General features: G+C 35.6%; 3 protein-coding genes across 3 annotated transcripts in view; 2 read left to right on the forward strand and 1 right to left on the reverse strand.

Annotated features, from left to right (window-relative positions):
- The window catches only part of LOC101882393 (uncharacterized), a 771,022-nt gene that overhangs the window by 679,957 nt on the left and 69,919 nt on the right, over positions 1–21,146 (reverse strand). The gene's annotated exons all lie outside the window — the stretch shown is intronic.
- arf5 (ADP-ribosylation factor 5) lies at positions 783–10,725 on the forward strand. Its single transcript, NM_199275.1, is given in 6 exon segments — positions 783–1,032; positions 1,305–1,385; positions 6,482–6,591; positions 6,743–6,814; positions 8,703–8,828; positions 9,621–10,725. Coding segments are annotated over 6 exon segments (543 nt in total). The 5' UTR covers positions 783–965; the 3' UTR covers positions 9,708–10,725.
- zgc:77650 lies at positions 11,665–20,726 on the forward strand. Its single transcript, NM_199876.1, has 6 exons — positions 11,665–11,810; positions 13,353–13,433; positions 17,455–17,564; positions 17,662–17,733; positions 17,858–17,983; positions 19,640–20,726. The coding sequence occupies exons 1-6, from the start codon at positions 11,744–11,746 to the stop codon at positions 19,724–19,726; spliced, it is 543 nt and encodes a 180-aa protein (NP_956170.1). The 5' UTR covers positions 11,665–11,743; the 3' UTR covers positions 19,727–20,726.

The raw sequence follows: 21,146 nt of genomic DNA on the forward strand, positions 1-21,146 counted from the left end.
GGAGCAGTCCAGCAGTCAAATTTATATATATAAATATATATATATATATATGTATATATATATATATATATATATATATATATATATATATATATATATATATATATATATATATATGTATGTATGTATGTATGTATGTATGTGTGTGTGTGTATATATATATATATATATATATATATATATATATATATATATATATATATATATATATATATATATATATATATATATATAACATGTATTATTTTTAGTTGTAAATTATTTTTATGAAATTTATATTTAAATTAATTTAAAATGTAGAGATTGCATTAAGATAAAATGTAGAAAAGAAGTTTGAGTGATATAAAAAACTGCTAAATAAAAAAAATAAAAGGAGCATTTTAGGACTGTTGGGCTCTTATGGCTTGTAATGCTTAGGGCCCCCAAATCACCAAATCCGCACCCGGAGAAAACCCACGCAAACATAGATAGAACATGCACACTCCATACAGAAATGCCCAAGTTTAACCCAGTCGGGACTCAAACCAACGATCTTCTTGTGTGAGGCGACAGTGCTACCACTGAGTCACCGCGCCGCCCCAATGACCGCCCCTTTTTTAGTCTAATAAATAGAAAAATACCAAAAACAAGATTGTCCAGACCGTTCCAATTCGCAATAGGCTTTATAATAGCATATAGCATGTAGCTTCCTTATCCACTGTACGCTATCAGACACAGCAAAACAAACATGGGCGTTTCTGAAGATATCGGAAGTTATGAATAATTATGACGCCACAGTCCAGAGTTCGCTACCAGCAGGAAGTGACGCCAAGTCTTCCACGGTGGCTCCTCATCTTACGTGGCAACGCGTCAAGCGACCGCGAGACACCGAGCACAAAGAGACAGAATATTAAATAAAACACATCAGCGCATTTTCTTCATCATTCCGCTTGCCGGTAGAGTTTAAGTGCTTCTTTTAAATCATCATGGGTTTGACCATCTCGTCGCTCTTTGGGAGACTTTTCGGCAAGAAACAGATGAGGATACTGATGGGTGAGTGTCTGTAACACATCACACTCTGTGTATTTCTAATGTACCTCTGTTGTAATGTTTGATTCTAATATAAGATGGATGCTATTTGCGTCTATATTTAGGTAAGTCAGTGTTTCCCCTTCTATTCACAACGAAATTCAGCAGTTAATGTGATATTTCTTAGCCAGTGGTTGGTGTTAGCTTGCTAGCATCCGGTTGAGGTTGTATGAATGGCTAAAATCACATCAGTGTAATGAATGTGGCACTAAATGTTTTCCTTCTCTTTTTCTCAGTGGGTTTGGACGCTGCTGGTAAAACCACAATACTTTACAAGCTGAAGCTGGGAGAAATTGTCACCACCATCCCTACTATAGGTGAGATTACATTAGGAAACTGTAAATGCTCAATTTCTCTTCTTTTTTCCACAATATTCAATTCAGTAATTGCTTTATTGGCATGACAAATGTGTTGCCAAAGCATTTATAAAATTTACACAAATAGCAGCATACTAATATAATAAAAACTCAGTAAATAGTAGTGGTAAAAATATTTTTTAATATAATAATTAAATAATATATAAATTATATATAATATTCAATATGTCATATTATTATTCAGTAAATCATATTATTCATATAAATCAATAAAAATTATATCAAAATAAACTACATTTAACAATCAACATTTTAGGATAAAATATTAATCAGTATATTTACACAATATTAAGTCTTTGAATGAGCTCACGATTAAACTTTATCCTAATCACAGTCACTGACAACATTGTTGACGTCATTGTGGGTTTTAAACAACATTAGCACTATTCAATTGAAGGAAAAGATACTTAATGAAAGAAATTACTCTTAAAGGCACAATATTTCAGAAATAAAATGTTTCTATATAAAAAAAAAAAAAAACACTAGAACAGGGTTATATATTTTACTGATGTATGCACTTGCATTATTCCCTATATTTTGAAGAGTTTATAATATAGTAAACAGTAATTATATTAGTATGTTACATAAATGGTAACATACTAATGTAATAAAAAAACACAGTAAATAGTTGTGGTAAAAAAGATTTTTAAATATAATAATTAATTAAAATATAAATAATCTATCATATTATTCAATATACCATAATATTATTCAATATATGATACTATTTAGTATATCATATTCATACAAAACAATAAATATAATAATAATAGATAAGAATAAACTACATTTAACAATCAGCATTTTAGGATAAAATAATAATAATCAGTATATTTACGCAATATTAAGGGTGCTTTCACACCTGTGAATCGATTCAGTTGTTCCGAAACAGAGATTAGAATTGTTACATTGTTGCTCTTTGCTCTTGGAGCGGTTCGCTTTCACACTGCAAAGTTTCTAATCGGACCAAAAGAGCTAAAACAAGTCACGTGCGAGTAAACTCTCCTTACATTGGTCAGAGTGTCAGGGTTTATTTTGCAGCGTCCCGCTCAGCTGTCAGGAGAGGTGGTGGTTTGGTGGTGATTGACAGGGTGCGCGCGCGTGACGTGTCTGAGGAGAGACACGGTGGGGAGGGGTGAGAAGGGTGCGCGATGATGCCTATTTGAGGACTGGGAGAGAGACACGAGATTACCGGGAGATCATCACTTGTTTGCGGGCATCCGGAGACTCTCGAAACTTCCCGCCCTACTCATAATTCTCTCTTCATATAGCCGTAAGCCTATTACATATCCATAAAACACTGTGATATAACCGCTCTCGGATCGGATCGCTTTCTCACTGCAATCGAACCGCTCCAGGGTTCGTTTCAATCGAGCCGAGACCACCTCATTCAAGCGATCTCGGAGCGATTACTTTGGCGCGGAACAGAGCGCGATTGCCCTGTTCACATATGCCAATTGAACCGCGCTAACTGGGCAAACGAGATACGTTCCGAAACAAAAGTGTAGGTGTGAAAGCACCCTAAGTCTTTGAATGAGCTCACGGTTAAACTTTATTCTAATCACAGCCACTGACAACATTGTTGATGTCATTGTGGGTTTTATACAACATTAGCACTGTTTAATTGACTGAGCAATGTTATACTTTGATAGTCGTTGGTCGATGATATGATTTCCCTATTTGGAATTAGCAAATAATACTTTTCTGAAGATATATTATTAAGTAGAAAGTCTGTATGATTGAATATAACACCAACTTCACCTTAAGGGAAAAAAATTACTCTAAAGGCACAATATGTAGGATTTAAAAAATATCTATATAAAAACACCAGAAAGGAATAATTTATTTTACTTGTGTATGCACTTGCATCATCCCAAATGTTTTGAAGATTGTACAAAATCCAGAGAAATCCTTAAATTTAACCAGTGATACAGACTGTGTCCTGTTTGTCTATGGTAATGACATCACACACCTTTGATTACTGGTTTGCTTGAATAGGAAACCAGAAAACGCCAACGACGCTTTAATATGTTGTGCTACAATTTTTATGCCTCATCTCACTCCTTTATTATCAGCAATTGCTTCAGCGGTCTTGTTTCGCTTTTTACACCTTTCATCCTTCCACTTTGTACTACCATGATAATAAGTGTTGAATACTTCAGCTCATCCATCAACATGATTTCAGGAAGAGTTCTGCATGATATGATGAAGACCACAGCTCTCGTGATTCCGTTACACCACTACTGAGTGTGGATCACAAATCTCACAGTTCAGATCACATTATGATATTTTTTTTGTGACAGATTGGACTATTTTTCGGATCAGCCAAAAAGGGAGGAGACAAATGTAATTTGCTTTCCATTTAATACAAAAACAGTACTCCAAGACACTTTTGGTTTTAACAAACAGAACTTAAAACCTTGTAATTTTATTAAAAATAAAAGGGCATAAAAAGGGCATTCGCTGTGTAAATAGTCTGCTGAATAAAAACAAATAGTAAAATATTCAGTAGTGTGAAAAATTCACTTTTACTACGACTGTTGCTGATAACGCCAAATGTATAAATCTAACATTCTAATTTTCACGACCCGTATTTCTTTTTAGTCTCATTTTCAATAAATGATTCAGTTATTCACTCATAAATCTTAATGTATTATTGCTAGATCATTGCTTGTCATCTTTGAAGAATCATTCAGTGGCATATTTTTGATGGCTGGTTGTTGCCACCTATTGGCTAAATACTGCAATTACTGCCTACAGCTTTCATTTTTGAGGGTCAAGTTAAAGGTTCAGGACACCCTGGAGAACTTTTTTTTTAAATTAACTGATGTTGAGCATCAGTTAAGACGATGTTAGCACCTGTCAGCTTTAATTGTGGGGAAAACTGGATAATTTTGAGCTTTTGTCAGCTAATTTCAGCTTCCGGGTTTAAAATGATTTTTGGGGCGGGATCAAAATCGGCGACGTAGCGCAGTACTGCAAGTGCAATGATGACGCGTCGGTTTCTCATTATTATTCATTGCGGAGTTTTCTTATCCTATGAGAAGAGCCGGCTGCTTAATTATTCATGAGACCTGCCAGACCTGCCAGTGTCAAGCCCGAGCTGTGAGACACGTCACGGACTCACGGCACGGGCACACAGTATTTAGCCGTTCATGAAGGCTCATATGCGTTTGTTTCCATGATCCACGCGGTTTGTTGCATGTTTTCCCCCACGATCTTGTCAGGGCTGATCATACAGCAAAGCTGTGTGTGTGATGCAAGCATTTTTGTCGCGAGAGCAGCACGAGAATTGAAGAATGGCGGATGCTGTCTTTTATCAGGAGTTCGTTCACATTCAGACACATCACTGTGCTGCTGTGTTTGCCTAAATCCTCCAGATTACCAGCAGGGCTAACGGTTAAAATAGACAGGTCAGGAGACCTGTTGCAATGAGTCTGCTGGATACGGGGATTGAGGGAGAATCCTCATTTATAGGGTTTACATGAACACACTTATCTTTATAATGATATAAATTGTGGTTATGTGTATATGAAATTACGAATAACAAGTGTAGCATTGCATTAAATCACTGTTCATTTCTTTGCATTTTAACTTTGTAAACTATAAACTCATGCGTCTCCTTACGGTTTGTCTCATTTTGTGAGCTAACTGACAACAATAGTTGTTCGCTCACGTTCTCCCCTGCTGGCTACGCCCACTCCTGCCCGATGCTCGCGGAGCTCCACGCCCATTAATCATGCATCTTTTGAAAAAATTCTGAAGTAGACTTTAACCGAAGGTGGGGGGTGTCATGGCCCTTTAAATGTATATGACGATGATTTTAATCTTTACCTAAACATCAGTGGTTTTATCTAAACTATAAATTGTTTTCATAGTACTTCTGTGTTATTTGACTGTTTATAACTAACTCAAGACTAAGGACTGAATGTCTTAGGATTAATAAACAAATGCAAATCACCATAATTTATAATTTGTTGCGTGGGTGTTGAGATCCTGATCTTTTAATAATTAATCTTGTAGCTGAATTACACTAAATGCAGTAATGCAGGCTAAACAAGTAGTGACAGAAAACGCCTTTCATAACCTAAGAGACCCTCCACATCCCGAATAACCTACCACAACTACTTTCATTATCATTGTATTTTACAGGAAAGCCTGTAATGTTTTCATACATGTGATTTGAATCACGCGAGGGATGATCTCTCTGCAATTGTTACAAATTAAGGATTAATCTACAAGTTTAAAAAATGTATTAATCTGCAGGTCATGTGTGTTCTGAATTGTGGGTTGTGATTCGTACGAATCATTAATCAAACGTGATCCTCCACACAGAAATGCCAACTGAGCCTTGGCTCGAAGCAGTGACCTTGTTATTGAGGCGACAGCATCACCTACTGCGCCACTGCGTCACCAACTATTGTTAGGCATATTTAGAACAATTACAATATTGATAACAATTTGATGACATATCACGGTGCAGTCCAGATTTATTGATTAAATAGTTTTTAGTCCGTATAAACCACTAGGTTTTAACCATTTTTTAGCGATACTTTTTTTTTTTTGTTGGAAGTCATTTTAAAACCTAGAATGATTACTTATTTGAATTCAAATTTTATTAACATTTTATACAATTATTTAAAATTAATAAACTTAAATGTTTTTTTTTTATTAACAGTTCAATAAAATTCAATAAAACATTTAAAATACAAAATATTTAACTTGTCTACAGTGTTGCAAGTGAGTTTTGGAGTTGAAATAAGGTGGGAAAACTACTACTGTTAATGTGCCTGTGACTAAAGCCTGCCTTAAGAACATTACTGACCAATCCTATTTTAGCAGCTGTTGCTGTCGTACTGCAGCACCACTAGCTTTTACAGAAATGATCAATAATAATGTGTTAATGTTATTTCATTTTGTTTCTGAGTGCTAGCCCAACGTGATTCAGATAATCAATTTAGCTGGTTAATGTATATAAATGTTTATAACTCCTAACTAAAGTGTTGTTAAACTGTCTGTTTTCTTCTGATGGGCAGGTTTTAATGTAGAGACTGTTGAATACAAGAACATCTGCTTCACTGTGTGGGACGTTGGCGGTCAGGACAAGATTCGTCCTCTGTGGAGACACTATTTTCAGAACACACAGGTAAGATCTAGTTTAGGACTCACACGTGCTTCTTAGTCATTTCTGAGTACGTTTATCCTAAGCTTATCTTATCCTAAGTTTATTGAAACCCAGCTGCTTTATTGACTGCTTTTTAACTTTAAGTCTAAATGGTTTGTTTGTCTGTTCTCAGGGTTTGATCTTTGTGGTGGACAGCAATGACAGAGAGAGAGTAGCAGAATCTGCAGAGGAGCTTTCTAAAATGGTAAGAGTTGCTCCATCTTTGTTTAAATACGATATATATATATATATATATATATATATATATATATATATATATATATATATATATATATATATATATATATATATATATATATAGATTGATAGATTGATAGATAGATAGATAGATAGATAGATAGATAGATATCTTGGCGTGTGAACTTAAGAGCGTGAGGTGGGATCATTAGTTCTCGCTGTTGCACTTTAGATCATTTTGGAAAGGCATTTTCTATCCAAGACTAAAAAGGATTGAGCCCTATGTGTGCACGTGCCTGCCTGTATGAATATGGTAATGACTCCACTTTGGCTTTTACCGGAGAAAAACTGTGTTCGTTGCAAGTTTGTCTTCGAAATTAATAACAGAAGAAAAAAATAGAGTGGGAGAGTTTAGCTGACGCGGTCAAAGCAGTGGGGTCTGAACATCGCACTGTGAGTGAATTAAAAAAGAAATGGTTCGATGTAAAGGTGCAGGTTAAGAGAACACCGGTGCACCGTCAAAGTGTGGACCGAACAGGCAGGCGAACGGGATGCTGAATTAACACCCTTTGAGGAGAGAGTTGCCTCAATTGTGGGCAACACTTTACTGTCTGGAGTAGTGTCCATGTCTGTGGGAGACACAGATGTATTAGAGGAACACTTTGTTAGGGCGGTATAGCAGCACCCCTCCGCTCTTATCAAGGCAGTGCCACCGGCATTTCAGCTGCCCAATCGCCCGCTGACCGAGTGCGAGAATGGACATCATTGTATCTGCGCTCTTGGTTAGATTTGTTAGGGTTAACAGCCACGTCTTTAATGGCTAACCGCGGTCTCCTGATATGCAGTTAAATAATTACGCTCAATAAAATAAAATAAACTTTGTAGTGTGCAATTTAACATAACTGCCTCCAGGATTCGCCAATGGAAATAAAACAAACACACACAAGAAATACACGGACGCCAGACATGAAGTTGGCGCGGACCAACGCACATTCTCACATTTATTTCATCGTTAGTAAATCCAAACGTGAGCGTGAAAATTCCTCCGTCAGAGATGAAACCTTTTATCAACGCTTACATTTTAAACAAGTGGCAAAAGGAATGGGATGCATTAGAAAACAATACATTACATGAAATCCAACCTGAAGATTCGCACAGAATTTTAAGACATTTTAAGAATCGATTTGATCAAGTAGTTTTTACTAGATGTCGTATTGGGCATACGAGAATAACACATGGTTTTTTGCTCCAAGGTGAAAACCCTACTCAGTGTTTGTGCTGGAAAACTCCTCTTACTGTAAAACATATTTTACTGGACTGTCCTGCTTTTACTGATTCCAGAAGGACTTTTTATGAAATTAACTCTTTTAAGGACATTTTTGACAAAGTGAAACCAGAAAAGATTTTATAATTTTTATCATGTATTAACACAAAAAATCTTATTTAATTTATGTTTTATTTTGTTTGTTGATTTTTAAATTGTATATTTATTGTTGAAAGATTCCTGCCATGAAGATAGCCTTGGTTGCTGACATGGTATTACATAAATAAATACATTACATTACGTGAGCGTGAAACCTGGCATACTCAACGTTTTTGTGTGTACGCAACATTGATACATGAGGCCCCTGGAGAATTTAGCTGTTACCCTAATCTAACACACCTGAACCAGCTAATCAAGTACTTTCTAGATATACTAGAAACTTCTTAGTAGGCATGTTGGAGCTAAACTCTGCAGGACACCGGCCCTCTAGGACCGAGTTTGGACACCCCTGATATAGATTATTAAACAATTTTTAGCATTTATTTATTGTTTTTTTGTGTGTTTGTTGAAGACATTAAATGTTCAACTAGATTAAGCCTTCATCACACTCTCTTTCACTTTCTTTATACAGTTGCAGGAAGATGAACTGAGGGACGCCGTGCTCCTGGTTTTTGCAAACAAACAGGATCTGCCTAACGCCATGGCTGTCAGTGAACTCACAGACAAACTCGGCCTGCAGAGCCTACGCAGCAGAACGGTACACACACACACACACAAACACACACACACACACACATGTTTGTTTTTGTAAAAAGTGAGTACATTACATAGGTTTCCCATTCATTTTATACTGTCCAAACTGTATATTGTATTGCCCCCACCCTAACCCCAACCACCACAGGAGACAGTGTACAGTAGAGGTCTGCATTCCCGCGGCTGTCCCACGAGACAGATCCGACCAGATTTCTGAGGCGGGGGAATAGATTTCCGAGGCGGGGGAATAGATTTCCGAATTAAGCGCGGGAGTGGTCGGTAACTGCTTTAATTTTGCACGGGAGCAGGCCGTCTAGCAATATTTGCTGTGTTTAGGTTGTTTGTTGATGTGTGCGTGTATTTGTGGGCGCGCGAATGAGAGGTGAGAGGAACCCCCTCCCACCCCCGCTCTTTAGCGGGATCGGGCGTGGCGGGTAAAAAATGGGGCGGGGAGCGGGACAACAAATGCTGAATATAAGCGGGAGCGGTCGGGCTAATACTTGGCGGTATCAGGATTCAAAATTTAGTCCCGCGCAGATCTCTAGTGTACAGCTTTACTCTCTGATTAAACTCATCCTGTGGGATTTATAAGCTTTGGGCTCACCAATGTCCTCATATTTCACCTCCTTTTTGTAATACCTGTGTCATACCCATGTCATACTGATTTGTGTCCTGATATGTCACAAAAACACGTGTACACACACACACACACACCTAACCTGCTTGACTCCCAGCATGCATGCAACCATAAACAATGACTGCATTTAAATGTTCCGTTGTCTACTTTTTTCCACAGTGGTACGTTCAAGCGACCTGCGCAACACAGGGCACTGGACTCTATGAAGGACTGGACTGGTTATCAAATGAGCTCTCCAAACGCTAGTGTGTGCCTGTTAGGGTCCCAGATGTGTGTGAACTTTAGAAAGACGGAGTGTGTCCATTGATCGACTCTGTCTTGAAGAACTTGTGTGAATGTGTGTGTGTGTGTGTGTGTGTGGAGGAGCTATCAAGTGTTCAGCATCATGTCTAATCTATCTTATCTGTCTTTTTTCTATGCTGTATTCCTACTAATGTTCTTTTAATTTTGTTTCTCCTTACAAATCTGATTGTTTTCTTGACTGTAAGATAATGCTTAAATTGCACGTTTACTTGATAACTGTGAGAGCATTATGGCACAAAGGGGAGGAATTCCAGCTCGGGGCGTCCCTCTCATGCAAGTCTGGAGTATTTGTAGCTTAAAAACAAATGATAGGATTGAGTAAATGCCAGGAAGAAGCTGTTGTGCATTAACGCTCACTTTGAGATCTCGGTTGCAGTGCTGCCTAATTTGACTAGCCAATCACAGGACTCGCCGCCCTATGAACATTCCCTTTCATGGCTGTTCATTTTATTCCAGGAGCTACATGCTAACTTTTGTTGCAGGGACAGCTTTGAGAAGTGACAACAGAATGGTACATGAAGTATTGATAGCAATATGGAGTCATCCATTGATTAGCCCAATGTTCTTTGATATGAAATACCTCCACTGAACAATATGGAAGTAAATGTTTGAGTTGAAAGCATTTTTGAACAGATCACATTAGCTTGCTTGATTTTCGGACATGGTGGATTGGACGAGGATGATTAGTTTCCTTTTTTTTTCCAGCTTTCTCCATGTTTCTTTTCATGTCAAACAGATGCGTGTATGTATTTGTGCTGGCGCCTTTTAATATCAGCGATCGAGGTGCATTGGGTGAGAATTTTGTATCGGACACTCCAGTAAAAACGATACTGTCCTCATTTCCTGAGCAGGACTTTCTGATCTTGTACACTTCCCTACTGCGGCAAATGCCGTACTCTTGCTTGAACTGTGCCACAAGGTCCACCCCTGTGAGAAAATAAAGATCTGGTAAAAACCCAAACGTATGGATTGCTTTTTTTTAAAGATCTGATTTAAAAAAAAAAAAAAAGTAATTAAAGCTGCCTGCATGTAAAAACAATACATAAGCCTATAAAAATAAAATAAATAAAAATAGCATACCGGCCACTTAAAAAAAAAAAAAAAAAGTCTGGCCCTTTTGTTATTTGCCAGATGGCCAGTTCGCCCCTGGTTTGAAGTTGATAGAGAGAACTCTTGTGATTTTTGTAGTATTGTTAAAGAATCTGCTACTCATCTGTTTTTCCAGTGTGTATACTCAGGATTTTTTGGATTGATGTTTCTAACTTTATTTTAAGGACATTTGGTACACTTATACAAATTGGGTTATTTGATGTCGTATTTGCATACAAGATGGAATTTATTCAAAAAGTACAACCTATTTTCTTATACAACTAATAATATAAATTGCAAAATACCTTATTCATGTCAAGAAATGGGCCAAAGCTTAGTCAAATTGTGTTCATTTTATAAAGGAGATTAAACAATATGATGCTACACTATGTAACGTTAAAAACAGAAAAGCTAAAAAAAAAGCATATGAAGCATTATATAAATTTCAGTTGATTGAATAAAAGTTTATTATTATTATCTTACCTATTTATTTATTTTTTTAACCCTGGCATCTGTTTATACTTCGTATAACTGAGATAATTTCTCTCATCTTATTTTATTTATTTCGTTTATAATTGTTGTGAGATGTTTTCTCTTGTATTATGTTTGTAAATATATATATATATATATATATATATATATATATATATATATATATATATATATATATATATATATATATATATATTATAATTATTATTATTTTTAAAGAGTTGTGAAAATCTCCACATCGGAAGTGGCGTGGCGTCATTTCTTCCACGGCGGCCGTGACGTGGCATTACGCAAGCGCAGATGTGATTGGGTTTCCTGACACTAGACGAGCATCACACAGACAAAACTTTAGACATTAGGAGAAACCTCGTAGTTTTAGGTGATTAGTGTGCTTCGCCATGGGTCTGACCATCTCGTCGCTCTTTAGCAGGCTGTTTGGAAAGAAACAGATGAGAATTCTCATGGGTGAGTGTTGAGTCTAATGCTAGCTTAAGCTAATTAGCTAGCGGCGTTAGCCAACTTTCGCAATTGAGTCATATCGCAGAAATTGGCAAATTAAACAGAAAACTGCAGCTGTCTCCTCTCGTTTAAATTAAACAATATTTAAAGTACAGCAAACTGAAATTGTCATGTATTGTACTATTGAAGTGTTTGAAATATGATGTCAAATGCTTAAAATAAAGTGATTATGATCAATATTTCTGTCAGTTTATAAACAATAAACAGTTTTGACTGTTTTGGAGAATTATATCGAAGTGTAGTGTATATATAATGCAGTTTACTTTAGTGTTGTGTATAGTATATCGTTTATTATGTCATTTATTTGACCATCAAATGTATCATATGACATGTATTACTTGTATTCGTCGTAAAAACCACCTTCATTTTGACATTGTACATATTTTAATGTATTATATTTACAAGATATAATTTATCAATAAAATATTCAGTTCTCAAGACATCACGTTTATGGAATAATTAGCTTTTTAGCTTCCCTAAATGTTTTTTATTTTTGACAAATTTTTAAATGTATTAATCCAGAAATATTAATAAAATTCGAGTTTTAGAGCTTTTGATTTGAGCGAAAGTCATCACTGTGTATCTCTCTATATGCGAGTTAATATATTTTTCAGAAATATTGTAAATACTGTATATGTAGGCATGGGCTACAAGATTCTGACAGTATGATAACCTTGTATAAAAATATCACAGTATTGTGATTACTGCTTTAAAATATGTTCTTTTTAAATGTCTGGTTAAAAAAAACAAACAAAAAATTTTCTCCTTTAAAAAATTATTATTATTATTATTATTTTTAAAGATTTATAATATTTTGGAACAGTTAACGTTCACTTCTGACTTCTGCCGTCTTCATTAGTTTCAAAAACACAGATTTCTTTACAATTTAAAACAGCATCTTTGGATAATTTTTCAGCTGAAGATACTGTTGGCCTAAAATACCTTGTAAGTTGGCCTTATATATACCTTGGGAATAGTATTACTGAACATTTTTTCGTTTATAAAACCTTCACTTTTCCAAACCGCAGTATACCTTGAAAAAACGGCTATCGTCCCATGCCTATGTATCTGTACAGCACAGGTGTCAAACTCGCATTTCTGCACAGTTTAGTTTTAACCCTAATGAAACACATCTGATCCAACCAATTGAGTCCTTCAGGCTTGTTTGAGACCTACAGGTAAGTTTGTAAAAGTCTGCGGCCCTCCAGGAACTGAGTTTGACACCCCCTGCTCTACAGTATGGGCTTCTAATCAAAGTTACGCTTTTCAGTGTTTTAGTCTCATAGTCAATGTTAAACTGGAGCTTATTAAAGCATAAAGCAATATGTTAAAATGGCGTTACTACATATTCCTCATTATATTCCAGTATATTTATTAGAATTGTAACATTTAGTTCCATTAATGAAATTAAAGATTTGTGACTGTCATTTTCTGTTTTATAAAGTTGGAAGAAACCTCGTTCCCATCATATACATTGTTGTTTTACAGTGGGTCTGGATGCTGCAGGGAAAACCACAATATTGTACAAACTGAAACTTGGCGAAATCGTGACCACAATTCCAACAATAGGTAAGAGGACAGGACTGTTGTTCATGTGACACCATAGAATTTGACTTTATGACCTCAAAGCAGTTCTCATGGGTAGATTGAGGCCATTGTCTTGTTTTTTGAGCAATGGTCATATGAGTAATCTGTCATCCACTGGGAACTTCTTCATGAAATTCTTTTGCTTCTGTCTTCCTTTAAGAGGTTTCTGTTATGCTTTCAACTTCTGTTTAATCTGCAATGTTGCTATTTGAGTCAAGATACTTTCTTTATCAGCAAGCACTTTTAGGAAGCCTCTTATGAAATGCTTCATTTGTAGGCTTGAGGTTTGGTCAAGGAATTTGCACAACACTATATCTTGAATTTTAATATTTGGGGTTGAATTTAGGACTGCACGATATTGGAAAATTTGACTTTACGATATTTTATTTTTCTGCGATTTTAAATATTGCAATATTATGAATACAGTTTCACAAGATAATTTGAATAGCAGTGTTTGACCGTTTTCTGGATCAGTCTTAACAGTATTCAGGTACATTAAATAATGACAATGCAAAAAATGCTTGTCTTTACCAGTCCAAATATCTAAACAGTACAGATATTGTTTTGAATATTAGAGATATTAACTTAAAACAGGCTAAATTATCTGCCAGTGGAGTAAGTGCAATAATTAATTCATTTTTGCTTTGAAATGTAGATATTTGGACTAGAAATGAGACAAAAGTCTAAGAATTATTTTTGTATAAATTCCCTATAAATACAGTAATTGAATGCAATTCTGTAGCTCCTGGTCAACTTTAATTCAGACTGAACATTGCATTTCTTGTGATGTGACTTGTGCACATTGCAGTATCGAAGATATATAGATATATTGTGCAGCCCTAGATGGATTTGCATTAATAGTGTGTTGTCTTCACGTCTACAGATAGATGGGATGTACTGATAAATTTGATCTCTTCTCTATCTGAACCTGTGTGTTTTGACCTTGTGTGTATTTGCCAGTTGATGTGAATGAGAAGCTAGTTTAATACTTGCGTAATGTGCCATCTGAGAGTTGATGTTTCTGTGTGTGCTTTGTCTGTGCACTCAGTAAATCATATTTTAAGATTTAAAAATATAGAGGTGTAATGAACCCCTCAAGTCATGATTTTAAAAGTATCTCCATATTGAAACAGCGATATGATATATTCTATAAAAAAAGATTGAATATTATTATTATTTCTCAAACAAAGTTAAAATAAAAAAAAGTTCTCTCTCTCTGTAGTAAACAAACCGCACATGCAATTTTTTGGTCATGAAATGTCGTTAGGCAAAAGGATACATGAAGACAAAATTGACATTTTTGTTTGTATTATACCTTTATATATTCAGCAGGGCTCGAAATTGCGACCATTTTGGTCGCATATGCGCCCGAAATTTTATCTATGCGACCTTAAAATATATTTGGGAGCATTTCTGCGAGTGCTTAAAATTGTTATGTGCGACCAGTTTTTACTGTAAAATGTTCACCACATGCGCGGATTCGGGAGACATTCACGCAGAATGCATCTCTGCACTTGCAACGCGAAACGCAGCGCTCGGGAATGGTTTAAAACTGTTGTCATGTTAACTTGCTGCAGTAAACAAATCCAAGTCCGTAATGCGTGCCCCGCCTTCACGCTCTTCTTATTGGCCCACTGCTCTAGCACTGAACGCGAATGATTGGTTAATATCAGCTGTCAATCACTCAGTCAGCGCTTCTGGCTTGGGTGACAGAGAGAGAGCTACTACCGCGAAAAATTGTAAAGCGCTGAAGAGGAGAATGAAGATAACACAGACAGATTTTGTTTTAGAAACCATGACATCTAAAGTTATAAATACTGAAACATCTTAGTAGTGATCATGTGCTAAATGTTAATCCACTATCTACACTTTTCCAAGAGTAGAAGACTTCCATTGGCTATAAAAAGTCTGTGGGATGGAGTTTTCAGGTAACTGTTTGCCACATCTAGCACGAGAGCTTCTGTTTAATCCTTCATATAATTGCCAGATGCTGTCCGCCATGCAAGGGACAGTTATATGTCAAATTGAACACCACGTACACCATCGCGAACGGGCTTGCATTGAGTAAACTAATATCGCTACTCATAAAAATAAACCGCTATTGCTATTATCATGTATGCACATAATAAGCTAGAATATGTGTCAAAAGCATTAGTGCAATATCTGACAGCACTTGTGAGAACAGCACAGTTATACCGTTAACAGATTCATTTAAGCAGTGCGTGCAGGGCCAGTGTGCGCTCCGTGTATCTTTTGCTCACTCAGTTCTGTTATAAAAATCTATTTTCTTGTGATAACGGGATTTCGTTGAGACATATTTTCCTCACGCTTGCATTTATATATATATATATATTTTTTTTTTTTGCTTGTTAGTTTGTTTAGTGTTGCTTTCAAATACAATAAATATGTTTGTACAAAACTTGTAGTAACGGTGCTCATAATTGGTGGGTGCGACTAAATTTTGGCTGATGCGCCTACATTTTTAAAGTTAGGAGCACCGGTGCTACCAAGCAAAAAGGTTAATTTCGAGCCCTGTTCAGTAAGCTAACTTTTGGCAAGAAAACAACAACACTATTGTGAACCATTTAGTTGATGTCAGCACATTTTTATTTCGTGATTTTCAATATTATGATGTATCGTTACATCCCTAAGTAAAATTGACAAAACATTAAAATGCATACCGTTGTTTTGTTTGGCTGTTTGCCTGAGCAAGCGAGCTGTAAAGACTTCACCCTTTCTTGGAAAGGGGGTGGGTTGTATCAGCTCATTTGCATTTAAAGAGATGCACAAAAAGGGTGTGATTTTTGGTTTAGCTTAAACAAAGGCAGTCAATTTTTCGGTGTGCTTTTTTTTCTGTGCACTCAAATCGTAGTTTTGAAAAATGGGGGTGTAACGATACCTTCAGGTTACGATTTGAAACATATCTTGATACTGAATCAGCGATATGTTATTAACTCAATGTTATATGCTATGAATAAGTTGAGTATTAGTATTATTATTGTTATTTCTTAAAAGTGGTTAAAAAAAGTTTCTCTCTGTAGTAAACAAATCCCAAGCATGTCTGCTCACATAAGAATTTTCGGCTTAAAATTTCATTATGCAACATAGTACATAAAGACAGAATGGACATTTTTGGGTGAATAATACCTTGGGTGAATAATTCAGTAGGGTAACTCTTGAGGAAAAAAAAAGTGTTTTGTTTACATCAGCACATTTTTATTTTGCGTTTTTTGATATTAAGCTGTATCGTTACATCCCCAGTTTAAATAGACAAAACATTCAAATGCATATTGTTTTTTTTGTTGTTGTTGTTTTTCTGGGTTAACGAGACATGAGCTGTAAAGGCTCAATTTTGGGTTTGAAATTTTATTATGCAACATAGTTCATGAAAATAGAATTGACATTTTTGAGTGAATAATACCTTGGGTGAATAATTCAGTAGGCTAACTCTTGGAAAAATTACAAGCTCAGTATTACCAATTGTTTTTGTTTACATCAGCACATTTTTATTTTGTGTTTTTTGATATTATTTATTGTACTATTTAGTTAAAATAGACAAAACATTAAAATGGAGGCCATTGTTTTGTTTCCTGTTTGCCTGAGTAAACGAGACATGAGCTGTAAAGGCTCCGCCCTTTTCTGGAAAGGGGGTGGGTGGTAGCTGCTCATTTGCATTTAAAAGAGATGCACAAAAAGAGTGTGATTTTTGCTTTAGCTTAAATAAAGGCATTTGTAACTTGTGTAATAAAACATCTTTGTAATTTTATACTGAAAGTTTATTGGTTGACCTAGCTGACACTTGCAAACTCATAAAAAGGGCCTTATAGGACTGTATTATCTTAAGAATATGTCACAATCAACTTGTCATCATACTTGTGGTTTCTTTGATTGCTTGACTGTCCTGTCTTACACCACTTAAGTTTTCAGCCAGTGTTTCATAAAAAAGCAGAACTGTTTCACTGTTGAATGTTGTATGTTAAAATACTATATTTTTATTGGGCAGGTTTTAATGTAGAGACTGTTGAATACAAGAACATCTGCTTCACTGTGTGGGACGTCGGCGGTCAGGACAAGATTCGTCCCCTGTGGAGACACTATTTTCAGAACACACAGGTAGGATCTCGATTAAGAGACACAAATGTGCTATGTTAAGCTAATCATATCCTGCTTTTTAACTCTAAGTCTAAATGGTTTGTTTGTCTGTTCTCAGGGTTTAATCTTTGTAGTGGACAGCAATGACAGAGAGAGAGTAGCAGAATCTGCAGAGGAGCTTTCTAAAATGGTAAACATTTATCATTGTGAACGTCCCACTTCCAGCAACCCCGTACAGTGGATACGGATGTTTGTTTGTGTGATTAATGTGGTTAAGTTGCCTCATCTACGTCTTTTCCTGTGCATATGTGCAGTTGCAGGAAGATGAACTGAGGGACGCCGTGCTTCTGGTTTTTGCAAACAAACAGGATCTGCCTAACGCCATGGCTGTCAGTGAACTCACAGACAAACTCGGCCTGCAGAGCCTACGCAGCAGAACGGTACACGCATACAACACACTAACACTAATACTTGATTAAATGTCATAAGGCTTGAGGGATGTTATTTTAATGTATATACTGGGGGTGTGCAATATTCTATTAATTTATTCATACGTTTTCCTTCGGCTTAGTCCCTTATTTATCAGGGGTCGACACAACGGAATGAACCGCCGACTGTTCCAGCATATGTTTTATGCAGCGGATGCCCGTCCAGTCGTAACCTAATATCAGGAAACATTCATACACTACGGCCAATTAAGTTCATCCAATGCATGTCTTTGCACTGTAGGGGAAATCAGAGCACCTGAAAGGAAACCCACGCTAACACGGAGAACATGCAAACTCCACACAGAAATGCCAACTGGTCAATCTGAGACTCGAACCAGTAACCTTCTTGCTGTGATGCGACAGTGCTAACCACTGAGCTACCGTGCCATGCAGTATTTACAAAAAATTCTTGATTTATTTAAAATTCTTAAAGTCTATACACAGTATCAACCTAATCACCTACCAAATATTTTTTTATAAAAATAATTAAACTTCATATCCAGAGAGTTTTGTTTTATTTTTTTGTGTTTTGATTTTCTGGCTTGTTTAGGCCTGTGGCAGAGTGATGACACTAAACCTCATGAGGTCATGAGTAATTCCCTGTTTTATTAAATGATCCGAGCACATGATTGAAACTGTCAGTTGATAAGTAATCAGTCTTGCTCAACATGTTTGCTTGTTTATTGTATTGTTGTATAAGAAAGTATTTGAGAAAATGGCACTCTTGCTTGTTATGTTTTTGTAGATATGTGATTTCTTAAGAATAACAAAAAACCACATACAGGGATATATTTTTATTTCATAATCATAACCTTAATTGTAGGGTCATGCTAACTACGTTTAAATATGCTAATCATATGACAAATGGTTCTGAAATGCTTTTGCATTATTGTTTTGAACAAATTGAGCAACACATTTGATGGTGCCAGTTTGCACATTGTCAAAACAACTACGATAATATTGCACACCCCTAATTCGCCCTCTTTGTATACATTTAAAAAATCATGGTGGGATTGTTAATTTATTTTGAAAGATTTCTCTTACATCTACCAAGGCTGCATTTCCTTATTTATTAAATAAACGAAACCAATAGAATTGTGAATTATTAATTTTAGTGTTATTATTATTACATTTGAAATATTTTCTATTAAAAAATATTAATTTATATGATTATAAGTATTTTCAGCAGCCATTACATGTTAATCTCACATGATTCACCAGAAATAAATCTATCATTCTGACTGTTGTTGTTATATGTGCAAGAATTATTATTATTACGTGGTGTTAAAAACTATTTATAAATATTCATGCTGGATAGCATCCAAACTATAAGTTAGATATTGTTACATAGATATTTAAATGTATGTACGATTTTCATGAAACATATTAAATATATATATATATATATATATATATATATATATATATATATATATATATATATATATATATATATATATATATATATATATATATATATATATATATATATATATATATAAACACACACACACACACACACACACACATATATATATATATATATATATATGTATATATATATAGCTGTACGTTTTGTCTGATGTTTTCTGTCTGGGCTTCTTGCAGTGGTATGTTCAAGCAACCTGCGCAACACAGGGCACTGGACTCTATGAAGGACTGGACTGGTTATCAAATGAGCTCTCCAAACGCTAGTGTGTGCCTTTTAGGGTCCTAGATGGTGCGTATAAACCAATGGAAAAGCTAGAGACTCCTCTTAGAATTGAATTAAGTGTGTGTGTGTGTGTGGCACAGCGGGAAGCTGGAGAAAAACCATCAAAAACTCTGCGCTCTTTTCTACAACACACTCTTTTGCCCACGTTTATCTGTTTTTTTTTATTTTATTTCGTTCAGACAAAAACAGCTTTTTAAAAAATAATTTTGCTGCATTTTCAGTTTTTCAGGAGGGCGTCAAGCAAAACCAGAAACACTGGAGTGTTTGATCAGTGAGTTATTGGTTTTGCTATTGGATTGTTTTGCTGGAAATTTGTGTTAAGGAGATTGTCGTTAAGCTCACTGGAGGTCAGTAATATTTCATTCACAACATGTGGAGTCGACTGGCGAATCAAAGCCATTCATTTCCATCAATCCTACTAGATATGCAATGTTGTAAAGTCTGTTACGTTGCGTTATCCGCTGTAGAGTCTCGTGGTCCTTCTAAACATTATCTGCATGAGTTAACTTCATTCTGGATCTCAGTTTCCAACATCAGCAGCACATGGCATGAATGGCATGAAAAGGTTCACTTTCTTTTTATAGGTTTGCTTCCCTCTCAATCCGTTGTGGTTTGTGGCAAATGTTTGAGTGACCCAGAACACAGGTTTTAATGTAGGAAGGGGTCAAAGGGAACGGGATGTCCTTTAGCCACGGCGACGCAATGAAATTCTTTTCATTTATGATTTAAAGTTACAATTGACGTGTTTTATGTCCAAAACGTTCCGCTCGGGCGAGTTTCTTGAGCTTATCATTATTGGTGATTGAATGTGACTTCTGAATGCAGACTTAACGTCATCGATGAATTCCATGTCTGGTTGAAATGGTTTGCTTTCTTAAACTTATGTGTAACAGATACAATCTATTTTACCCTAATATCATTATAAATTTGTTTGTGTATTATATGTATGATATTGTTTTAGAATAAAAGATAATCATGACCTGTTTGTGTGGAATCTGTTTTGGACCTAAAGCGGATAGTTCACACAAAAATGAGGGTTTACTTGATCACGTTTTTTTTTTTTTTTAGAAGTTTATTGCAAGTTTTTTTTCCTTCTTTTGAATACAAAAGATATTTTGAAGATTTTTTGTTAACGGTAGCCATTGGCTTGCATGGTCGCAAAGCAAGGCTCGTAAAAATTTAAATTCATTAAAAAAAAAAAAGTAAAAATTACAAATGTGTAAAAAAATGCCTTTGTATAATCACACTCTAAAATGACTTTTGCTGTTTAAACTACCTGTTTTAAATGAGCTGAAAGCAACACAACTTAATTATTTCTGTTTAATCTAATTAAATTTGTAAACTAATAAGTGAACTTAATTCCTTTATGTTATCCCAACACAAATCGATTGTGTGCAACCC

Source organism: Danio rerio, chromosome 18 (genome assembly GCF_049306965.1).
Source record: "Danio rerio strain Tuebingen ecotype United States chromosome 18, GRCz12tu, whole genome shotgun sequence".
In the NCBI taxonomy this organism is placed as follows: domain Eukaryota; kingdom Metazoa; phylum Chordata; class Actinopteri; order Cypriniformes; family Danionidae; genus Danio; species Danio rerio.

What these genes read in the sequence shown, in the direction of transcription:
- zgc:77650 (NM_199876.1), top strand. Translation starts at nt 11,744, where the DNA reads ATGGGTCTGACCATCTCGTCGCTCTTTAGCAGGCTGTTTGGAAAGAAA. An exon ending in ACAGATGAGAATTCTCATGG is followed by an intron (nt 11,811 to 13,352) that starts GTGAGTGTTGAG and finishes GTTGTTTTACAG; the next exon opens with TGGGTCTGGATGCTGCAGGG. An exon ending in AGAGCCTACGCAGCAGAACG is followed by an intron (nt 17,984 to 19,639) that starts GTACACGCATAC and finishes GGCTTCTTGCAG; the next exon opens with TGGTATGTTCAAGCAACCTG.